An 18,991-nucleotide genomic window follows, 5' to 3' on the forward strand; every position below is an offset into this window, starting at 1 on the left:
GAGAGGACAACTTGAACTAGAACGGTAAGGTACGGATCTCCCAGTCTAAATCCATTAAGTTCTTCTAGAATATTAGCGCTTCTAGCATGTTGGTGCACCTTCTATCGACACATTGGATCATTTTCATTATTAGTTAAATTTTATTGAAGTTTAACAGAAGGACCCAAGAGCTTTGTGCAGTTTCTGAGATATCTTAACCAGGTGTTATCCCAAGGCACAGATTAGCCTGCTAACTTCCTTGATGCCGAAAGAGTGGCCTTTCAAGTTCTCAGAGTTACTACTGAAAGGCTTAAATTTTACATTATCACCTACGCCTCCGATACACAGTCTAGTCTAGCAATCCTGTGTTACTGACACAGTTCATGGCCAGCGCTGAGGCACCAAAAAGAAACTGCAAAATAAAAAGCTACGAGTCCATGAGACAACCTGAACCAGCAGCGCTGACTCTCAGCAGTTCCATTCAGGTGGGAGGGAGCCAAGTGCCTTGTCTATCACTAGTGATACATCAATGAACTATTTTGCCGAGAAAATTTTGAAAAGCCTTTTGCAAATAAAAGCCTCCTAAACAAATTGGATTTGAATTCTCTGGCACGTGCCAAAGTCACTTACATCTTAAAGCTGGGGACGAAACACAACTCACCTCCTTCCATTTCATTTCATCTTGAAAGCTGACGACTATTTTGACGTGCCTGCCTCCTTCTTTCCGGGCAGAGCCATCTCCAGTGTCATCTAACAGCATGTCTGCGAACAGAAAACATCAACAGCTTCACAGCTGTATCTTAATAACAACGAAGACTATTCTGGTTTACACCAACACATTTATTGCAGTCAACCACGACACATCTGGGCTTCGCGTGCCCCCAGGTAAAACACAAGAACCATGTTTACTGACTTCCCTCCCAACTACCAGTATCACTCCTAAAAAGTGAAGGTCATTGAAAATTATTAGTCAGTTACTCTGTATTTTCCTTCCGATGATATATCCCCTGGCGAAAGTGCACCATTAAATGGCTTTAAACATGACTCTCCGCAGCTGAGGTCATAATTGGACAACTCCAACCTAGGGCGTAGCAGAACTATGACGACATTTTAAAAGACAGCTTCGTGCCAGCTCCTGACATATTTCCACACCTCAACTGTTAATAATTTTCATGCTTTCATTTTTCCATGGCTAACCAAAGCAAATCTTCCCAGTGCAGGATAAAACCTGCCCACAGCCTTGCTCATTAAACTCACCAAGACTGGTTGACTCCGTCAGGTTCAAACTGTGTTGAGAGAGACCCACTGAATGTCTTGGGGAGGATGAAATGGAAACCTGAGATTGAGCCCTGCTACAGCTGCCATGGTTTTCAGATTTCAGCCGATCGTTTTCTGCTTTTAGTTTTTCAATCTCACTCTTGAAAAGACAAGTCAGCAGTTAGAAGGCACAGTGAAAGACGACAACAACATAACTAACTTAAGAATAAAAAATCGTTTAGCAGAAATGCCATTTCATAATATATTTTTAACAAGTTAATGATTTTAATTCTTACAATGTCCCTTCCATGAAACTTTTCAAAGTATAGGAAGCGTAAATGGGGGGAGTTCACTAAGTACTGAAATGCAGCTACATTATGGGAGAGAGCACGGGAGCATTTTAAGAGGTTGCTGATAATCGACAAAATGATCTCCCTGAAGGTCTTTAGGGTTGGAACAGAGCTGCAGAGTTGAGGGCACCAGAATTCATGTGTTCCAGCTGACTTTTAATGAAGGTACAATATGTTTAACACTGGCACAAAGCTAAACACAACTATTTAGTAACCATTCAAAAACTTCAGATTTACCTTCTTGCAGTTCTCTACTGTGCAGCAGGCTGGCCAGCCTTTAACACACCGCCACAGACCGCAGCATTTGGGGCGGTTATGCCTTACCTGCATTCTGTTCATTGCCTCCCGAAGCTGGTCGAGCTGATGAGCAGAGCTAAGGGCTTCTAGACGAATATCAGTCAACTTCATCTCCTTGTCTCTCAGCTCGTTTCGTAACTGCATGACTGTTTCAGCTTCACTGTCAGTGCATTCAGAAATACTGGAGAAGATTGAAAAACAGACGCTGAACAAGACCATTTGTTACTTTTCAGGTGGTGCTTCTCCAGCTTTTATTAGTAAAGGAGAAAGAAAACCTTTTTATTCTGCAGGAAGCAGGCAACAGTTTTGGCTTATTGAATTTGTGATACCATAAATCAGATATTAAATAGGTCATGGAAATATTAGAGACTAGTGAAATATATATGTCTGAGGGTTATTTTTCTTTAATCAGCATCTGAAACAGAATTCGGGAAATCATCTTCTGCTGGATAATCTTCATTTTTTTTTCATGGCAGTCACCATAAAGGAGAACTTCTAAAGCCAAAATCTAAATAAATTAAGGGGGTGCAGGCAGTAACAGCAGCTGGTTGGAGATTGATGAGTTTACAGACAGATTTAAAGCTCACCAGGTGTGCACAGCTGGGTTTCCCTGAACTGTTCTGGAGGGCTTTGGAACTCTACACCTATTCAAGCGTGATAAATTCCTGCTTGCTTTAAAGCACTCATGCTTAAAAATTTTTTGGTGGCATTTTTCTTCCCTACTCCCACAAAAAAAGATTCTGGGTGAGTAACATTTCAGCACATTCATAAGTATCTATATAAAGATCAACTACACAGCTGCATGCTTTGAGGGAGATACCATTTAAAATGTCTCTCCCTAAATCAGGTTAATGAGAGACGCTTTCCCCACCAGAAACCCAATAAGCCAAAACACACAAGTTTTATTTGTGCTCTATCCTTCCTCCAGTTCACATATTTACTCTTTTCTCCTGTCAAGAGATGTATGCACGTAGCATTTTAACTGACGATAGATGGGATCATCATTTGACAAGCTTCTGGCCTTAGATTTCTGAAGCACAATTTGCTCTAGTCACCAAAACCTCAGTGAGTTAGGCTCAAGAAACTGGAGAAACTTAAAAAAACCCACAAAACATGGGGGATTATCTTCTGTTACTAACATTTCATCGCTATTATATGGCTGGAAACTATTGCTATTGTTTTCACCTCTTCATGTGAAAACGAGCGATGGGCAAAAATTCAAGTCTGGGTACTTACTCAAATGCATTTGATCTGAAATCAGGCTGGAAGCTTTGCATGCCATCTACAAGGTCACACGGCTGTCTGGCAATTACATGTTGCACAATACTGCCTCTTACAACTTTCTGTATATTTTTTTTTTCCTCAAGTGACGAAGCTACTCATAGAATTAACGTAAAATCAGTTTTACAAAGTTTTCCAAGCACATTCTAAAATGTGAGTTTAGGCTCAGGACAGTGCGGTAAGGCAATTCTTTAACTTGGTCAAAACAAAGCTGGAAGACTGCCTGTGACCTTCCCCATGAACACCAAGTGAGTTAAGCACAGAGCAGAAGTCCTGGCTTTGGAGTCTACACCTCATTCTCATACAAACATACAAGCTGAAGGGTATGGTTTGGCCATACAGATGAGCCCATACAAGAGCTCGCTGCTACTCACAGGAGCGTATTTATTTCTCCCTCCTCTTCCCCCAGCTGTGCTGCTGTCATGCCCCTGTGCTCGTGCCAGCTCTGGTGCTCATCAGTCTGATCAGACCCCTGAGCTGAGCCAACCCAGCAACTCAGGGAATAAAAACCTCCATGCGGATGTTTCTGTCAGATTATTTTTCACATAATTTAGCTTGTCACACTGGCTCCACGGAGTTGTCCGAGAAGTAGCGGAGCCAGTGCAAGGGAAGGACCAGGCACAGGTGGCGAGGGAGGTACAGATGTGGAGAGGATCATCTCCACTCATCAGGCACAAGCTGTTAGACGAGTTCAGCTGTATCACTAAACCACCCTGTTTGACTTCCAGTACATCTTTACCTTTATCTGAATTTGTCAACTTAATTGGGAGCTCATCATGGCAGATTAGTACAATATGTGCTGTCTTTAGCCAGCAGGGAAAACAAAATCCCAGACTTGGCCTGGCTTGTTTCATTAACAGCGAGAGATCCAATTAATTCTGCACTTCAAAGTCACCCTGGTTATAAATACTCCTCATACTCAATATGTTCTGCTGAAAGAGCAGCCCAATGAAATATTAAATTATACTACAGTAGATGAAATGAGACTGGGTTCTGGACACTAATGCAAAGGTACTGGGTTGGGAGCAAGCATACATATCTTTAATTCCCTGAACATACAAATTCAACCTTTCTGTCCTCTGCCTGTTATCTCATTCAACTACCAAACATTCACAATAGGCAGGATAGTTGAAAGTGCGATCTGTTTGACCCACTGTGTCTTGTGTTGTGGCCTCATAGTAAAGAGCCGCTGTTAGCAGTGCATGTGGCTGAACAGCTGGAAGACTCTCGTCATGCTCATACAAATGTGCAGAATCTTAGAGGAACCAAAGGAGACAGGATGGTGTAGGGTACATTTGACCTCTGCTTCTCTCTGTAAAGCGGCCTAGAGATGTCCTGTAAAGCTAGCATGGAAAACACTGGATCTTTCCAAAGCATGGTATTTCTCCTTTCCTCTACCAATGCAGTGAGAAGCTTCTCCCCTCCATTTTCTATTAAAAAATGTAAAGAAATCACTTACAGAGAATTGGGATGAGAAGCTCTCAGCAACGGTGTTGAAACAGTGGAGTTATGGTGTGGCAGCTTTGGTGAAGAAGGTAATGACGAATCAGTCATCTCCTCAATATCTGAATGAGAAGATGCTGACTTGGGAGATTTCTTTTTACCAAAAGCTTGCTTGAAGGAGCTGCGTAACTGAAAAAACAAGACCACAACAGTCGGCACATCATTAAGACCGAAACCAGGCAAAAGAAGACACAGAGTAAAAAAACTCTAACATGCAAATGCTCCAAGTGATACAGCCATATGTTTTAATACAGGTAAGAAAGAATAAAAAAAAGCTTTTTTTCCTTAAGTATTTTTGAGATTAATAAGGTCAATAGGACAGGCTATCAATGCTTCCTATTTTTAAGGTAACTATTTTATAGCAAATTCTGTTCAGTGCAATGAGCTTTACAGTGATGTAACAACTTGCAGACATAACGTAATGTGGCTCAGACAAGGTTAATGATGGTGAAATGGTTAGTGATGTAAATGGATGGGTTAGCTTCGTATCTCGTAATTTAAAGTAGGTCTTCCTTACCTCATTGACCTGCCGGAAGAAGCGCAAGCAAAAGGAAGTAGGGGAAGGAAAAAAGACATGTTTTACCAGATAAAGCCAGTGATAAGGAAAGCTTTGGATTTCTAAGACAAACATGACCAGTAATCCAGAAAGACCAACGGTTGCTTTAAAACTGGAACCCTGTATTTTCCAAAACCAGGTGTTCAAAGGACATACAGTCATTTTTTGCATTACTTGAGGGAGACACTGGACCCAAATCTCTCAACTATTAAAACTGTGTTTTCTCCCTAGCTCACACAGAATGTTTTGGCTAACAGCCAAGTTAACACTGATTTTCCCTGCAGGAACAGGTATTTCACCAGGTGAAAAGACTGCATCTTCTCTACCTACCTGCAGCTAAAACCCCCTTTTTTTCATGCGACAGCCATTCTCAAACAACAAAAAGAATGAACATTCACGTGGTTAAACTAACGTTATCCCCAAACTTTGGTTAGTGTTCAAGAAGTGTTTGGACAATGTTCTTAGATATATGGTTTAGCTTTTAGGTTGTCCTGTGTGGAGTCAAGGTTTAGACTTGATGATTGTCACCGGTCCCTTCCAACTCAGAACACTCTATGAACACTGTTAAATGCTAATGCAAATTGCATGTTCTAAACAGGCTGGCTTAATATGAGCTGAAAGTTATTTTTACAGACTCCTACAGTGACAAATGTTGAAAACTGGTTGAATGAATGAAAACTCTGAATGGACAGCTGCGTTGTTTCTATATATAACAAAAAGATCTTGGCTGAGAACTTCCTCAGTATTTGTGGAATAAACAATATGTGAATCAGAGAAAATTACCTATTTTTCTCAGTAAATTACTGATTTAATTCCCAATCTTCATTTTACAGAAATGACGTGTTAATTTTTAATAACACCATAAAAATACCGTCCTGTTTCTTCTACCTCATGAAAACTTCATTTATTTCTTTTTATATTAAGGAAATGTTTCCCTAACCCTCTTTAAAAATAGTCATTTGATGAATAAGAAGTGTAAGCTGACGTAGGACGGTATCTACTAGGCTACAATCACAAAGAATAGGAGCTAAGGAAAAATTTAAGTGTGTACCTTAACTAAGGCTTAACCATTACAAAGGTTTGTGTCACATATTAAGAGTTACTAGCAATTTAAAAGTTACAGCAATTTACTTTGTAACTAATGTATAATCCAGCACAAGAAGGATTTAGAGATGGCATTGTTTCCGTTCAACCAATTATTTAAGGGGCAGAGTGGAAACTCTGCTGTTACGAGGGAGCTGGTAAGATATCAAAATGGAACCACTGGGATAAGAGAGAAAATAGAACAAGAACCTGCTCAGGAAGCTGTTTCTTACCATTCAGGAGTTTCATTAAACATTTCTGAGAGGATATTGTGCGAATACAAATCAAGCTTTTACCAGCTCAAACCACATTTTGTATCTGTACAGATTTATCTGTCCACCCAAAAGATCCAGGGAGATTTAAATTCAGTGGGAAGGAAGGGGTGGATTGCTTTACTGGCTACAATAAAGCACCTAGGGACTTTAGTCCAAACTACAATCAGACTAGGTCACTAAGGCAGTTCTGGTCTAATTGAAAATGGAGTTTAATATAATGTACCTTTCCTCCAGTACAGGGTACCTTGTACATAGTACATGATCAGCAAAGAAGGAAAAATGGGAAATGACAAGTAAGTACTGCAAAATCTTGCAAAATAAATGTCCATCACAATACATTTTTTAAGATTGATATTTTTTTTGTTGCAGAACTTCACAGTAATGCTGAAAACAGAGTTCTTAAAGCATTTAACATGTTCACTTAAAAGAAAGCTCTATGAGCCAAAAAAAAAAAAAAAAAAAAGGCAAGAATGATCTCTCATTGTGGATTTGTTTTACTTTAATGACAGACGTTGAGTTTTCCCTAAGGGGTTGGACACCACATTACTTTTAGCCAGAACTGATCTTTGACAGCTATTCCTAATTTAAGACTGGCCTTTTGGCTGTTAAGCTAAAATTCAATCCTATGCAGAGTCAACACAAGCATATACATCACTTGTGATTCAATTAAGCCTTCAAAAGAGAGTTTACACAGGATTTAAAGAGCGCATAGTCCTTGTGCTGACCTGTTGCGCGAGGGGAGGAAGGAGGAGTGGAGCAGCTAGATTTCACCCTGCATGTTCTGACAATTTGATATAAAGCTCACACAATCTGTTAAAATACACTCACCCAGTTCTTCCTCTTCTTTTTCTTTGAATCGCTCTCGATGTTGCTTCCCACACTGGAGTGACTGGTAGCACTGTTAATACTGGAGACACTATCCGAAGAGTGCTGCCTTCGGATCCGCAGGTCTGTGGGCTGAGCAGCTCCAGGTCCTGAATATGAATGGGGATGGTGTCAGAATTACATTTGTCAAAATTTGATATTTGGTATTAATAACACAATCTCAAAGACACATTTAGGGCAATAAGCCCTTGCCAATTGCTTTACTCCAATGGATGCACCACGTATTTTGAAGCAGTGCTGCTAATCCTTGTCTCTCGTGAAGAGATTAAAATCTCAGACCCAGACCCTTCAAACCTTTCCTCAGCAATTTATCCCAGTGTAAATTACTGGGATAACTGTAAGAGGTGTGATAAGACAGGCCTGCATGCAGACTTTATATTGGAAATTACTGAAAACATGAAAGAAAATAAAGCCAACATGAAGGAAAATAAAGCCAAGTGTCTGACAGCCCTAACTGCAGATCTTTGCTCCCTGCTGTTTCACACCAGTGTCAAGATGGGTGGGTTACTAAACACTCACAGTAAATTCAGTGAGCTCACACTGAAGGTGGAAAAGCTTTGTTAAAACGCCTTCCCATGTGTCTAACGCATCCGTTTACTTCTATAGAATTTATCACACTATTTACAGAGACACTCATCTCAAATCCCCACCTGGTACCCAAGAATTACCTAGAGCACGGTCATGAGACAAAGCTGATCTCTGACGGTTACATCAGCTATTACCGAGAGGCTTAAAGTCTCATGAGCACAGCACAGTTGCTCTATGTGGTGCTTGCTTCTCACCTTTGCAGTTGAGCTCAGGGGTGTTGATGACTCCGTTGATGGCAGCCTGGGCAGCAGCATTTTGCTTCTTCAGTAGTTCAATTGTCTTCCTTAACTCATTCAGTTCTGAGTCCTTGGATAAGGAAAAAATAACAGTGATATGCTGGAAAATGCAGATGATACCGAACTGCTCCAGAGAAGCCACATTTCAATCTGAGTATTGGTAGCTGATAGAGAATTTATGGAATGTGTATGTACAAGGAGATGTAAATGAGGTTTGGTATACCTGGGGAAGCACACACCCTCAGTAGGCTGCAAAACAGGTTGGTTATTATGATAGCCCTCCCCCAAGAAAGTACATCCTGTGTAATACAGAAATAACATATATTCAAGTATACTGTCCAAACTCCCAATGTTGCCTGTATTACAAGGATTTTTTTTGGTGTTTCTCTTCAACATGCACATGCGTGGATGCATTGGGAAGAAATTTATTTAAAAATATGCAATACCGAAGACTTGCATCCAAAGCAACAATTTATATGAATAAGCTGATCAGTTGCCACAACAGCCCACTGCGAAAATGAGTGTTTTACACAAAATTTTTATTACATTTTACTCCTTCACCACAATTGAGGAAACTAGGGCCAACAGCGTATGTGACTTCCCCCGTCCCTCACACCTATGGAAGGAGCACGAGCAGCAATGCTGGAAACATAAGTTATGACTCCCCCAAGTACTTTTCAACCTTGCCTTTTGCTCCGCTGTCATTGTCAGGCTCTGCAGTCTGATCGTCATGTTCCCCAGGCTCTGCTCAAATGCTGCCACCAGGTGAGCCTGAAAGTCAAACCGTAACTAAGTAGTTTGTTCTCTCCCTCCAAACAAGAATTCTTCTACAGGTAGTGACCTGGACCACCTAGCGCACTGCATCGTTTGTTGCTTAAGTGATACGGAGGAAATAACACTGATGAGAAAAGGTCAAACGAGCAGAGCATACATTGTGAAAATGCTTGCAAACAAATTACTGGGAACAATTTAATTGTGGAAAACTAGAAATGCCAAAGGTAACAGACCAATTTCAAAATCTTAGAAAATTACAGCCCTTTCATGTGTAACTACTACTAGCAGCACACCATAAAATGATGCAGTTTTAGGCTATAAACCATGCCCTGCTCGGCAGCAGCTGTTACCAAACGCTTTAGAAAACACAGACGTAGGAGTAATACTGTGAGCTGGCACACTGGTGGGAGATTTCCTGGAGGTGGCTCCTCAGTCAGCTGCTACATCCACTTCTTTGATGCCATGATTTCAATGGCCAGGGCAGTTATCTCATACATACTCTAACAGAGCAGCAAAGGGGGATTTTTTTTTGAGTTTGGAATTCTCATGTATTCTGTAAAATGTGCACCCTATGTCCAGAATACATCAAGAACAAAATCACCTCCTGGGTCCCTACGAGTTAAGGTCCTTTGAAGAGCCACATCTCAAATTAACCTAGTTCATGCACTTTGCTCAATTGTTTAAAGCTGCTCAGATCTGGTGACCAAAGGAAAACATATTTTGCCACTTTATTGAAATAGAAAGACATACGAGAATCAATTTTTTGGGGAAACATCTCACAGATTAACTAACTGAGGCTTTTGAAGGATGATACAGGGAATACACCTTGTCATCTGAAAGTATTCATGATACCAAAAAGGCATGGAAAGATGTCCTTGGTTATCTAGCCATGTCTCCAAACTACAGCAAACAGTGACATGAAATGATCTGTTATCACAAAAAATGTAGAGGGGAAAAAGAGGCAAATCCATCCATATTTCTAAACATCTCCTGCCATTCTTTTCTGAAATCAGACAATCTTTGACTTTTTATGTGGGCCATCATTAGCATGTGGAAGGTTAGTGATGGTTTGCAGGTACCCTCACACAGTTAAGGTAACTCTCGCCACAAAGCTTTTCACAAAAAGTTAAAATCTTTTCCCCAAAAATATGAAAAAACCTAAAACATCACTCCTAAGTTTTAGAAAGATACCTAAGTACCCTCCTAAGTAAAATAAAATAGAAAACAGTAAATAAAATATACAGCAAATTTTTAGATAGAGGAAAGCCAGGCAGAAACTTCCTTCCAACTAGGTTCCCTTGGGGACAGTTAAGGCAAAAAGATGCTGGAAGTCACAGAGATGAAGATTCTCGCTGTGCTACCCCAACAGCAGAATGGAAAGCAAAGTCAGTGAGTTCAGTCCAGCGATGTCTCCTCTGCACAGAGAAGGGTAAGGATGATGGAGACAGGACCACTGCCGCATGGTAGCCAGCCTGCCAGAGGCTTTACCAGCTGATATGCCTGCACCTAACTCAAAGGCTTCTCCAATATTATTTGAGTGCAGCTTGCTTGCAATCAAGGCCCATCTGTGAAATATCATCCAAAACCTCCTGGTGCTTGGCCAACTCCCCTTTTTTCTTTTCCCATGAAGCACTGAGAACCCTAAGTTGGTTATACTAAGGACATCAGCTGGGTATTGAAAATGATAAATAAGAGGAAGGAAAAGTAGATTGAGAAGATGGAAAGGAACCTGATGAAAGGGGACGAGGTTTCTAGCGCCATGACATGGCACTGTTTTATAGACATACATGTATATGTACACACTTGTGCACAAATAGCTGAACATAGGCATAGTTCAATATATATTTGCCTCATTAGTCATAATATTCTACGCTAACGATAGAAAATAATATTTTATTCCTCTGTTAAATGTAATTCTATACACACAACAAGTAAAATTGTGCACAACCTTTCCAAGCGGAAAAGGACATTCTCTATAGCAAAACCTTTCACAGAGCTGTTCCAGACTTATTCATCAGCAGTACACAGCTGATTTATCCTAAATAACTGTTCTCACATTCGCAGTGAAAACAAACACAAGCAGTACAATAACACGGGGATGTGCATCTCTTGTTCCCGTCAGCCCCTATAAAAACAAGCAGAGCTGAGACTGTGAGAAAATCGGGAAAAGTAATTTAAACCCTCACGCTACACATGTATGAAAAGCTAAATATTTATTTTAAAAACACAGGCTGCAAAGCCTCTGTTGGGGAGGATGAACAGGGAACAACAAAACTGGTATTCATGAATCCTCAGCAATATTTTGCAAAAGCTAAAGATAAATGGGCAAGCAGGACCTCATGAATTAATAATGGGATACAAACCCCTAATGCTTTGACCTGAACCTTAAGGAAAACTTGCTCTTTCAAAACCAGATCAGGCACCTTGAAATTATTCCTCTCTGGAAATTGTTCAGTGAGCTATGGAAAAGAGTTATCTTCACTTCCTGGTTGGAGCAAAATCTTTTCAAATTTTTGCCCCTGATGGCCTGAGAAGCATCAAAAGCTGCAGTGTCTATACAGGAAAATTCAGGAAAAAAAATAGTAAATTAAAGAGATTAATTCAAACTAACTAACTTAAAAGCATTTTATTAAAAAAAAACTATGTGTAAAGGAAATATCCATAAGGCAGTGTTTTAACAAACAGCATTTATTAGTCTTAACCTTTTCTTTAAAACAGACCTGTTTTTTTACATGGAAAAAGAGCATGTTCTCTGAAAAGAGGTGGATAGATACTGAATTAAGTTACTAGGACAGCTCTAGCAACATCTCTGCAGCAGGCTGTTGCTGATTCCTGGAGAAATAAGGGGCAGGTCCAAGTCTAAGAAGTTTAAATAGCATGAATAAAAAAACCTACAAAATGTTAGCAAAGCGAATGAAGCAAAAAAATGGTGTATTATCAAAATAATAAATGACAAAAAGACCCCCAAATAAACGAAGATGAACAGCAGCATATGTTAAAAAGTATTCCTTGCGAAGATAGTGGTAGTAACGATGCAAGTATTTGGGCAAATAAACAGCAGCTGGGGAGTAGCCTGTGCTACTCACTGCTCTTGGAGTTGGGCTGCTACCTCCGCGCCGAGTGGCAGCCTGCTGCATGTCAGCATCATGTGTAGGTGAATGCAACAAAACTGTGGCAGAGCTGGAGGAGTCGCACAGCTGACAAGTCTTTTGTTTGAAGGACACAAGCTGGGTTATTAAACAACACGATAAAAAAAAGTATGCAAGAGAGTCTGGTCCTGCTTTCTCCTGTGTAAAAAAGGCTTCTGGATGAAAACCAACTAACGTATCCAGTCCCTTTTATATTTGAATGGCAAACATAAGATTTAATTTTTGGAAGATTCTTCTTCGGAAAATTTTTTCTTTTACTCTTGGGGAAGTGACTGATTGAATACATGCAGTCAAAGCTCTTTTATTTGACCTCTCTGTTAACGGTGTTCTTGGTTTTCCCTTTCCATTTTGGAAGCCCGCTTCTGTGATGTTCTGTGAACACCACAGTAGATTTCCCATTGAATTCTTCTTGTGATGGGTGTTAGGGCTCAGGTGGAAGCTGCCCTTTACTGTGCCAAGTTTCCTGTTCCACCTATTCAGAGAACTGAGGGACAGCAATGCCCTCTTCAGTAGCATGTGTTCCGATGTTTATTCATTCCCACAAACTAGGATGTCAGTATGATCCGATTTGATGACTAGTCATTTGTAGCTTATTTACTCTAGAATTGCTTATTTTTCTAGCAAGCTCCTGTTTTGCAGGTTTCTGCTATCTGTGACTACAGCACAGAATGCATAAATAAACTTGCTCAGGGTCACACACAGTGTTGCTTCAACACCTCCTGGCTTCCAAATCTTTTTTTTTTTTTCCAAGCGTCTTACTTATTACTTATCCATCAAATTCCTCAGAGGAAACAAGCAGAAGTATTGTCTACATTGGTTAAAAATCAGGTATTTCTACTCCTAAGGCATAACTTTAAATTAGTTCTCGGAGCCCCTTATGCTACTATTACCTATCACACCACTAGCCAACATCTTTATGCAACAGCAAAATATAATGCATTTCAAGCCACATTTCTACCGACTTTTATTCCTACCAGTTATAACCTCATCCCACCTAAATGTCAAAGTAAGACACTCTTCATAAAAAAAGACCCTGTCCTTCAATGATTTCCTCAGATCTGAAGATGGTTTACATGTATATAAAGCCAAATGAATATTATAATTCAGTAGTTAAAGAAAGGCAGAAGACAACTCAGAAGGACAGAGGATGCTATTTTTGGAAAGGTCCCACATGCATGCTGTTATTTTTCTAAACACACAGGTAACGCAAACCCTATGTCATACACCTGAAATCTTTTTGTCACCTAGAAAAATTGGGGTGTTAATTGGTGCATTAAATGCATTCCCTATTAGTGTTTGTTCTCAGAGTTGTACTCACATTGGCAGTCAACTGAGTTGTCAGAGCTGACACTTTTTCTTGAGATGCATCCAACTCTCTTCGTAGCTTGCGAATCTACATATTTTAAGAGAGCACTTTACTGCACCGTAACATGGAGAAATAAAATAGCAAGACATGAAATGCAGAGTGTCTTGACAGAACAGTAATGCCTGTCAAACATGATGTGTTCTTACCTCTGACTGGCACTTCTCTTCAGGCTGTAAAATAAAAATAGAGGAAAATACATGAGGATACTACAGCACAACCAGCCTGACAAATTTATAAAACAGTTCAGTACTCTTTTTTGTGTTTCAAGAACTCGAATGTGAATTCCTTATTTTGGATTCTCACATCAATATTGAATCTAAGATATTTTCCTCATTTATTTACCCTTCAGGAAAAAGCAGGCAGGCTGCTTGTACAGTGCTTCTCCCCACAGAAGGCGTCTGGGCTCCACGTCACAGCCCCAGCCAGCACACCTCTGCTCTGCGCTGCGGAAGGGTGAAGCCCCAGCTCTGGTCCCAAGGGCCTGCCTGAGGCTCTGAAGAGCCAGGCCTGCCACAGAACATGGCTGATCCTAGGCAATTCCCTTCCTCCCATGACTGAGATGATATTTTTGCATTCCAAAGTGATGCGGGAAAAAAAAAAATTGCTCTCACTTGAGTGCTGCCTAGGCACTGTAGTGATGAAAAACTGAGGACACACCGCTAGTTATCCAAGGATGCAAAGTGGATGTACTGACCACCCGTTGTGGTCTGCATGGTAAAACTGTGGCTACCATGGCTTCTTTCTAACCACAGTTATCAGCTAGAGAGAAGTATATGGTAGAAAGTTACACACTCCATTGTCGTTACGTAAACATGTCCACTACCAGCCCCCATGAAAATTATACCCATCAAACCACGCTACTAAGAGCCACTTGTGCCTGGGCAGCAAGCACATAAACCAGAAGCTCAGACAGCAGCTGCTGAGCGCTCTCCTTGTGGCTCTCATGGTTATGAGCAACAGCCCAGAGCAAAAGACCTGGTTTCCATCCTTCCAATACATTATCTGTTTTGGCTTCCTATGAGCCTTGCTTGAGGCGAGGTCAATAATGAAAGGTGGTATCTTCAAATTGTTATCAAGGTCTTAAGGGAATGTTACACGTGTAGCTGCCTGACAGTGAAACATGTATGTGAAATAACGCTAAGTAACACTATGCTGTCTTGACAGACTTCATAGCCAGTTGTACAAGGTCTTCCATGTACTCTGGTATCACACACGCTTCTTTCAGCTGGGGATGTGTGGTAAGCGTGAAGATGCATCATACTTGCACAAGAATTTGAAATAGAAGATCCTGTTCAATTAACACGTATTTCAGAAGAATTTATTGTGCAATGTTTTTTAAAAAGGTTGTGCTTTAAGAAACGCCCAGAAGCGTGACCAGATCATCCAAGGAATACACGAGCCACCTTTAATCTGGCTAGCTTGGATATTAACAGCAGCAAAGCCACTGGGAATGAACCATCAGTGCCAAACACTTCTGGGCTGGAGCCTGCTGCACACACACCCCCCCCGAGCTAGAGGAGAGCTAGGTGAGATGGGGTCTGCACGTTGCAGCCACCTCACCTCCCAGTACAGCACAGGTAGAGCCTTACAATGTCTTCCACAGTGTTGGTTTAAATGGAAAATGCTCTGTGAGGCTATTAGAAGAAAATAAGCAAATGCAACATGCAATTAACTGCCACCACCCCCTCCCCACCCCACCCGCCCCGTATTTTCAAACTCCAGTAAAGCTTTATTTTAGGATCAGATAACCCCCAAAAATACATACTTTTGGAGAAAATATTACTGGTAGAGTGAACAAATGGCTTCTATAGAATTATTAAAGTCTGTTCATTAAAAAACCTACTCAAAAATTCTTTAGTAGGAAATCATTAATACAAGGCTGGAATGACTTTATCCAGGAAATTCTGGGATGCTGTAGGTAATGTTCAAATCTACCAAGGTCCTTTGAGGCAAAACTTGTTTAGTGTAGTTGTAAAATATTGACTCAGAAAATAAACTGCTGCTTCTAGGCCACTGATGTCTGTGTTTAATGAAGACACTGCTAAATATCCACAGACATCTCTATGAATGTAAAAATTTCTTTTGTTGCTAGTATTCAGAACATAACCAAATGAAAAGTGCTTTTTTTCCCTTCCCCCTTGAATGGTAAAAATAATTAGCACAGTAAGACCAGTCAGTTCAATAATTTTGATCAGTAAACCCAAATTGTTCATTTCATTATACTCACTGTTGAATAAATAGATGATGTACTGGATACCAAAGAGAGAGAAGAACCATGCACTAAAGGAAAGAAAATAAACACAGTGAATATAAACACAGTAAACACAGTGGGATCATCATAGATCATCCACTGCCAACAACCAGCCTACTGAAGAAATACTTCCATGAATTTCATCATCTATCATAAACTAAATTATATTATTGCACCAATAATGTACGGTTTGAAGACTGCATGGCTAGGTAATAGAACCCATATTGATTTGGTAAAGCTGTTTTAACAATTTAATAATCCTTGTTCTTTGGGAAAATGAGGTATGGTCAAGAGGATTAGAATTTTTGATAAAGATTTGTTCAGAAATAAGTATTTCTCTGGACAGCTTATCTTAAGACTCTTGCAAAAGGTCTCACTCAAGATTAAAAAAAACCACAAATGAACTGAAATGCAGAAGAGATGACAAAAGTAAATTTAAGTACTTCATCATCAATTTTAGATAGATTGAGGGGTCGGGTTGTTTTGTTTAGGCAGCAGACCGAGATGGAGATGTCCCAAGATGACCACAATACCCAGGCTCCAGTATGCAACCAGATGCTCCAGGAGAACACGTGGAGCACCCAGGGCACAAACCGTTTTCTAATTTTGGAGCTCTGAAGTGTCCTCTGAATTTAGCTGTATCTTCCTTCTGTTGACTACAAGGGAGCTGTATCACGGGAATGGAGGAGCTGAACATTCCCTGTCCCTGCAGGGCTTTTTGGTCCTTCTTTAAAGCAATGACATTTCTTTAACAAGGCAAAGTTCATTCTCTCATAGGAAAATTACTGGAGTGAAAACATAGCTATAAAACTTCTTCTGGAAAAGAATCCATTTCAAGCAGTTTTTGCATTTAAATATATATCCAGTAAAAGATATACATATACATTGTTGTTCTCAAGGCTGTCACCATCACCCTGGTGTGTTAGGATTTATGTGTAACATACTTTACTTTTGATCATGCTATTAAAAAAAACAACTACCTAAAGCTATTCTTTCTGCTACTGAAACACGCAAAATTACTTTCCTTTACTTTTATTTTTAGGAAAAAGATACATTTAAACTGAAACTTTCATTCAAACTTCAGGTAACTTCATACAAATCATATGAAATCGTGTTAAATCACTTTTTCTTTCATGTAAATCCTGCAGCCCAAAAAAAAGTTTAGAGAAACTGCCATTTTGCTCTAATTACCTACTGCAATTCTCCTACATTCATAATAAATGGGCTCTGCTTTCCCACTGACATTATATCCTAAGGCAAGGCTGGAATAAGAAGTAAACAAAGTCTAAGTTGTCTTCTGGAGGAGTTTAAGACTATTTAAAAAACCCACAAGAAAGTAAAAAAACCTCACAGCCATTTGCTTTTTCTGGTTAATCATATTTTCAATTAAAGTGATCTTTATAGTTAGATGTTAAGGACTGTACTGTATTAAGTACATAAAATTAAGCAGCGTGAGTCAGACCCAGGGTCTGTCTAATCGTGTGCTCCATCGCTGGCTGCAACCACAGTGCATGTTTATGGAAAAGAATGCAAGGAGGCGGCAGATAACCAGTGATTTTCCCTGGTAGACCTTTGCATCTGCTGGGAATCAGCAGAGATGGAAATTCCTGAGATGGAAACTGCAGTCAGCCCACTATTTTTCAGTCACCGTGATGTCTCTACCATTACCTTGCTTAACTGCTTCTGAATCTACCAACACATTTGCCTGTAACAAAAATCTCCTCTTGTGTTTAGAAATCTCATTCTGCTGCTGAATCAGTCAGTAAGTTCCTTGCGTGTCTCCACAACCCTGTGATATGAGAGGTGATGGATAACTAACCTCTTTATAGGGCACTAAATTATATATTATCACCCTTCAGTCATCAATTTTCCAAGCCGAAGATTCCTAAGCTATTTCAACCCTCCTCATGTAACAGATGTTATGCACTTAAGATCTCCTAATTGTTTTTCTTTTTACCTGCATTTTACCCTTCGGACCGCCTTTTTAAGGATGGAAAGCCCAAAGCATAGGCAATATTGTGCAGGGCCACCAATGGACTCACACAGAGAACATAATATTATTTGCTGGCTTGCCTCTCTATATTCTTCATTTGTGCAGTTTTTACTAACAGAGATGTATTCAAAAAAGCAACCATACCAACTGGCCAGAGAAGAAACAGATCTTACACTGGACTGGGACATGCGCATTTTTGAGTTAGCATCAACTGGAATTTTTAAGATCACATTGGGGCTTTAAAGGAGGAAAGCAAGCTCAAAATGAAAACAGGGAAAGAACACATAACTCTGGGAATCACACTCTTGCCTTGTAAAACATTACCACTGCATCGTTTGAATGTGTATATGACTTGAGATTTCTGATTTCCAGGACAACTAAGGAGTTAATATTTTTGTGCAATTTCATTTTAAAGTATCTGCAGATGGCTACTTTAAGGCTATTTAATTAGAAGCCTGAAGGCAGTTATGCTCTTGATGTGATTCCTGTTTTTTGCAGTTAACATGCATCTGCATGCAGGCTACAAACCCAAATTGTTCCGGGGCTAGTATTTTAAAGCACTATAAATGCATATGCAAGCATGTATCATTTTTAATGTTAGAAAAGAAATGGTCTAGCTGTGATCAACTGTCCAAAGAGCAGAAAGAACAACAGGTATTGCAGTCAGTAGCACAAAAAGGAATAAAAATGTATATCCTGATGACAATGAATTTAATTCCTTTCTCTCCAGGAGGTTGAAGTCTCACGGTGGAGCCAGTGGCAGCACAGCTCCTGGGAAGACCGATGACCAGGGAAGTGGGGCCACTGGATAGCCCAGAGACCACTTACATTTTAGGCTGGTTTTTCCCCTGAAGTTCTAGATAATTTGGAGACTGTTCCTGCTGGCATCTCCCCAGCCCTGAAACCGTTCCTATCAAAAGCATTATGTACCGCAAGGCTGGCTAACATTCTGACCTACATGCTGTGCTGTGCCAGAACATGACTGTACTTCACACTCCAGAGACAAAATAGAAAAAGGCTTTTAAGGATAAATCCTAGCCCTGCTGAAGCTGATAAGAAACAAATGTCTTACAATCTTATGTGCTAATAAGTAGGTTGGTGAGCTTCGCTTAAGACCTGGATTTATGCTTCATTTGACATTGGCTGATTACATAAAATCAATTTGTTC

At 40.1% G+C, this 18,991-nt stretch overlaps 1 protein-coding gene across 9 annotated transcripts in view; it reads right to left on the reverse strand.

The window, feature by feature from the left end:
- NAV2 (neuron navigator 2) overlaps nucleotides 1-18,991 on the reverse strand; it is a 223,392-nt gene that overhangs the window by 16,504 nt on the left and 187,897 nt on the right. For 5 of the 9 annotated variants that reach the window (XM_037402735.1, XM_037402740.1, XM_037402738.1 and 2 more), the window contains 10 exons: nucleotides 15,807-15,859; nucleotides 13,726-13,749; nucleotides 13,532-13,606; nucleotides 8,978-9,061; nucleotides 8,249-8,360; nucleotides 7,410-7,555; nucleotides 4,624-4,796; nucleotides 1,911-2,064; nucleotides 1,237-1,396; nucleotides 641-741 (listed from right to left, as the gene is read on the reverse strand). In XM_037402735.1, the coding sequence (XP_037258632.1) occupies nucleotides 641-741; nucleotides 1,237-1,396; nucleotides 1,911-2,064; nucleotides 4,624-4,796; nucleotides 7,410-7,555; nucleotides 8,249-8,360; nucleotides 8,978-9,061; nucleotides 13,532-13,606; nucleotides 13,726-13,749; nucleotides 15,807-15,859 (1,082 nt within the window). Of the gene's footprint in view, nucleotides 1-640; nucleotides 742-1,236; nucleotides 1,397-1,910; nucleotides 2,065-4,623; nucleotides 4,797-5,184; nucleotides 5,194-6,804; nucleotides 6,826-7,409; nucleotides 7,556-8,248; nucleotides 8,361-8,977; nucleotides 9,062-13,531; nucleotides 13,607-13,725; nucleotides 13,750-15,806; nucleotides 15,860-18,991 lie in introns of all 9 variants that reach the window. The other 4 variants (XM_037402734.1, XM_037402739.1, XM_037402736.1 and 1 more) reach the window with 2 other exon arrangements.

Source organism: Falco rusticolus, chromosome 10 (genome assembly GCF_015220075.1).
Source record: "Falco rusticolus isolate bFalRus1 chromosome 10, bFalRus1.pri, whole genome shotgun sequence".
Classification (NCBI taxonomy): Eukaryota; Metazoa; Chordata; class Aves; order Falconiformes; family Falconidae; genus Falco; species Falco rusticolus.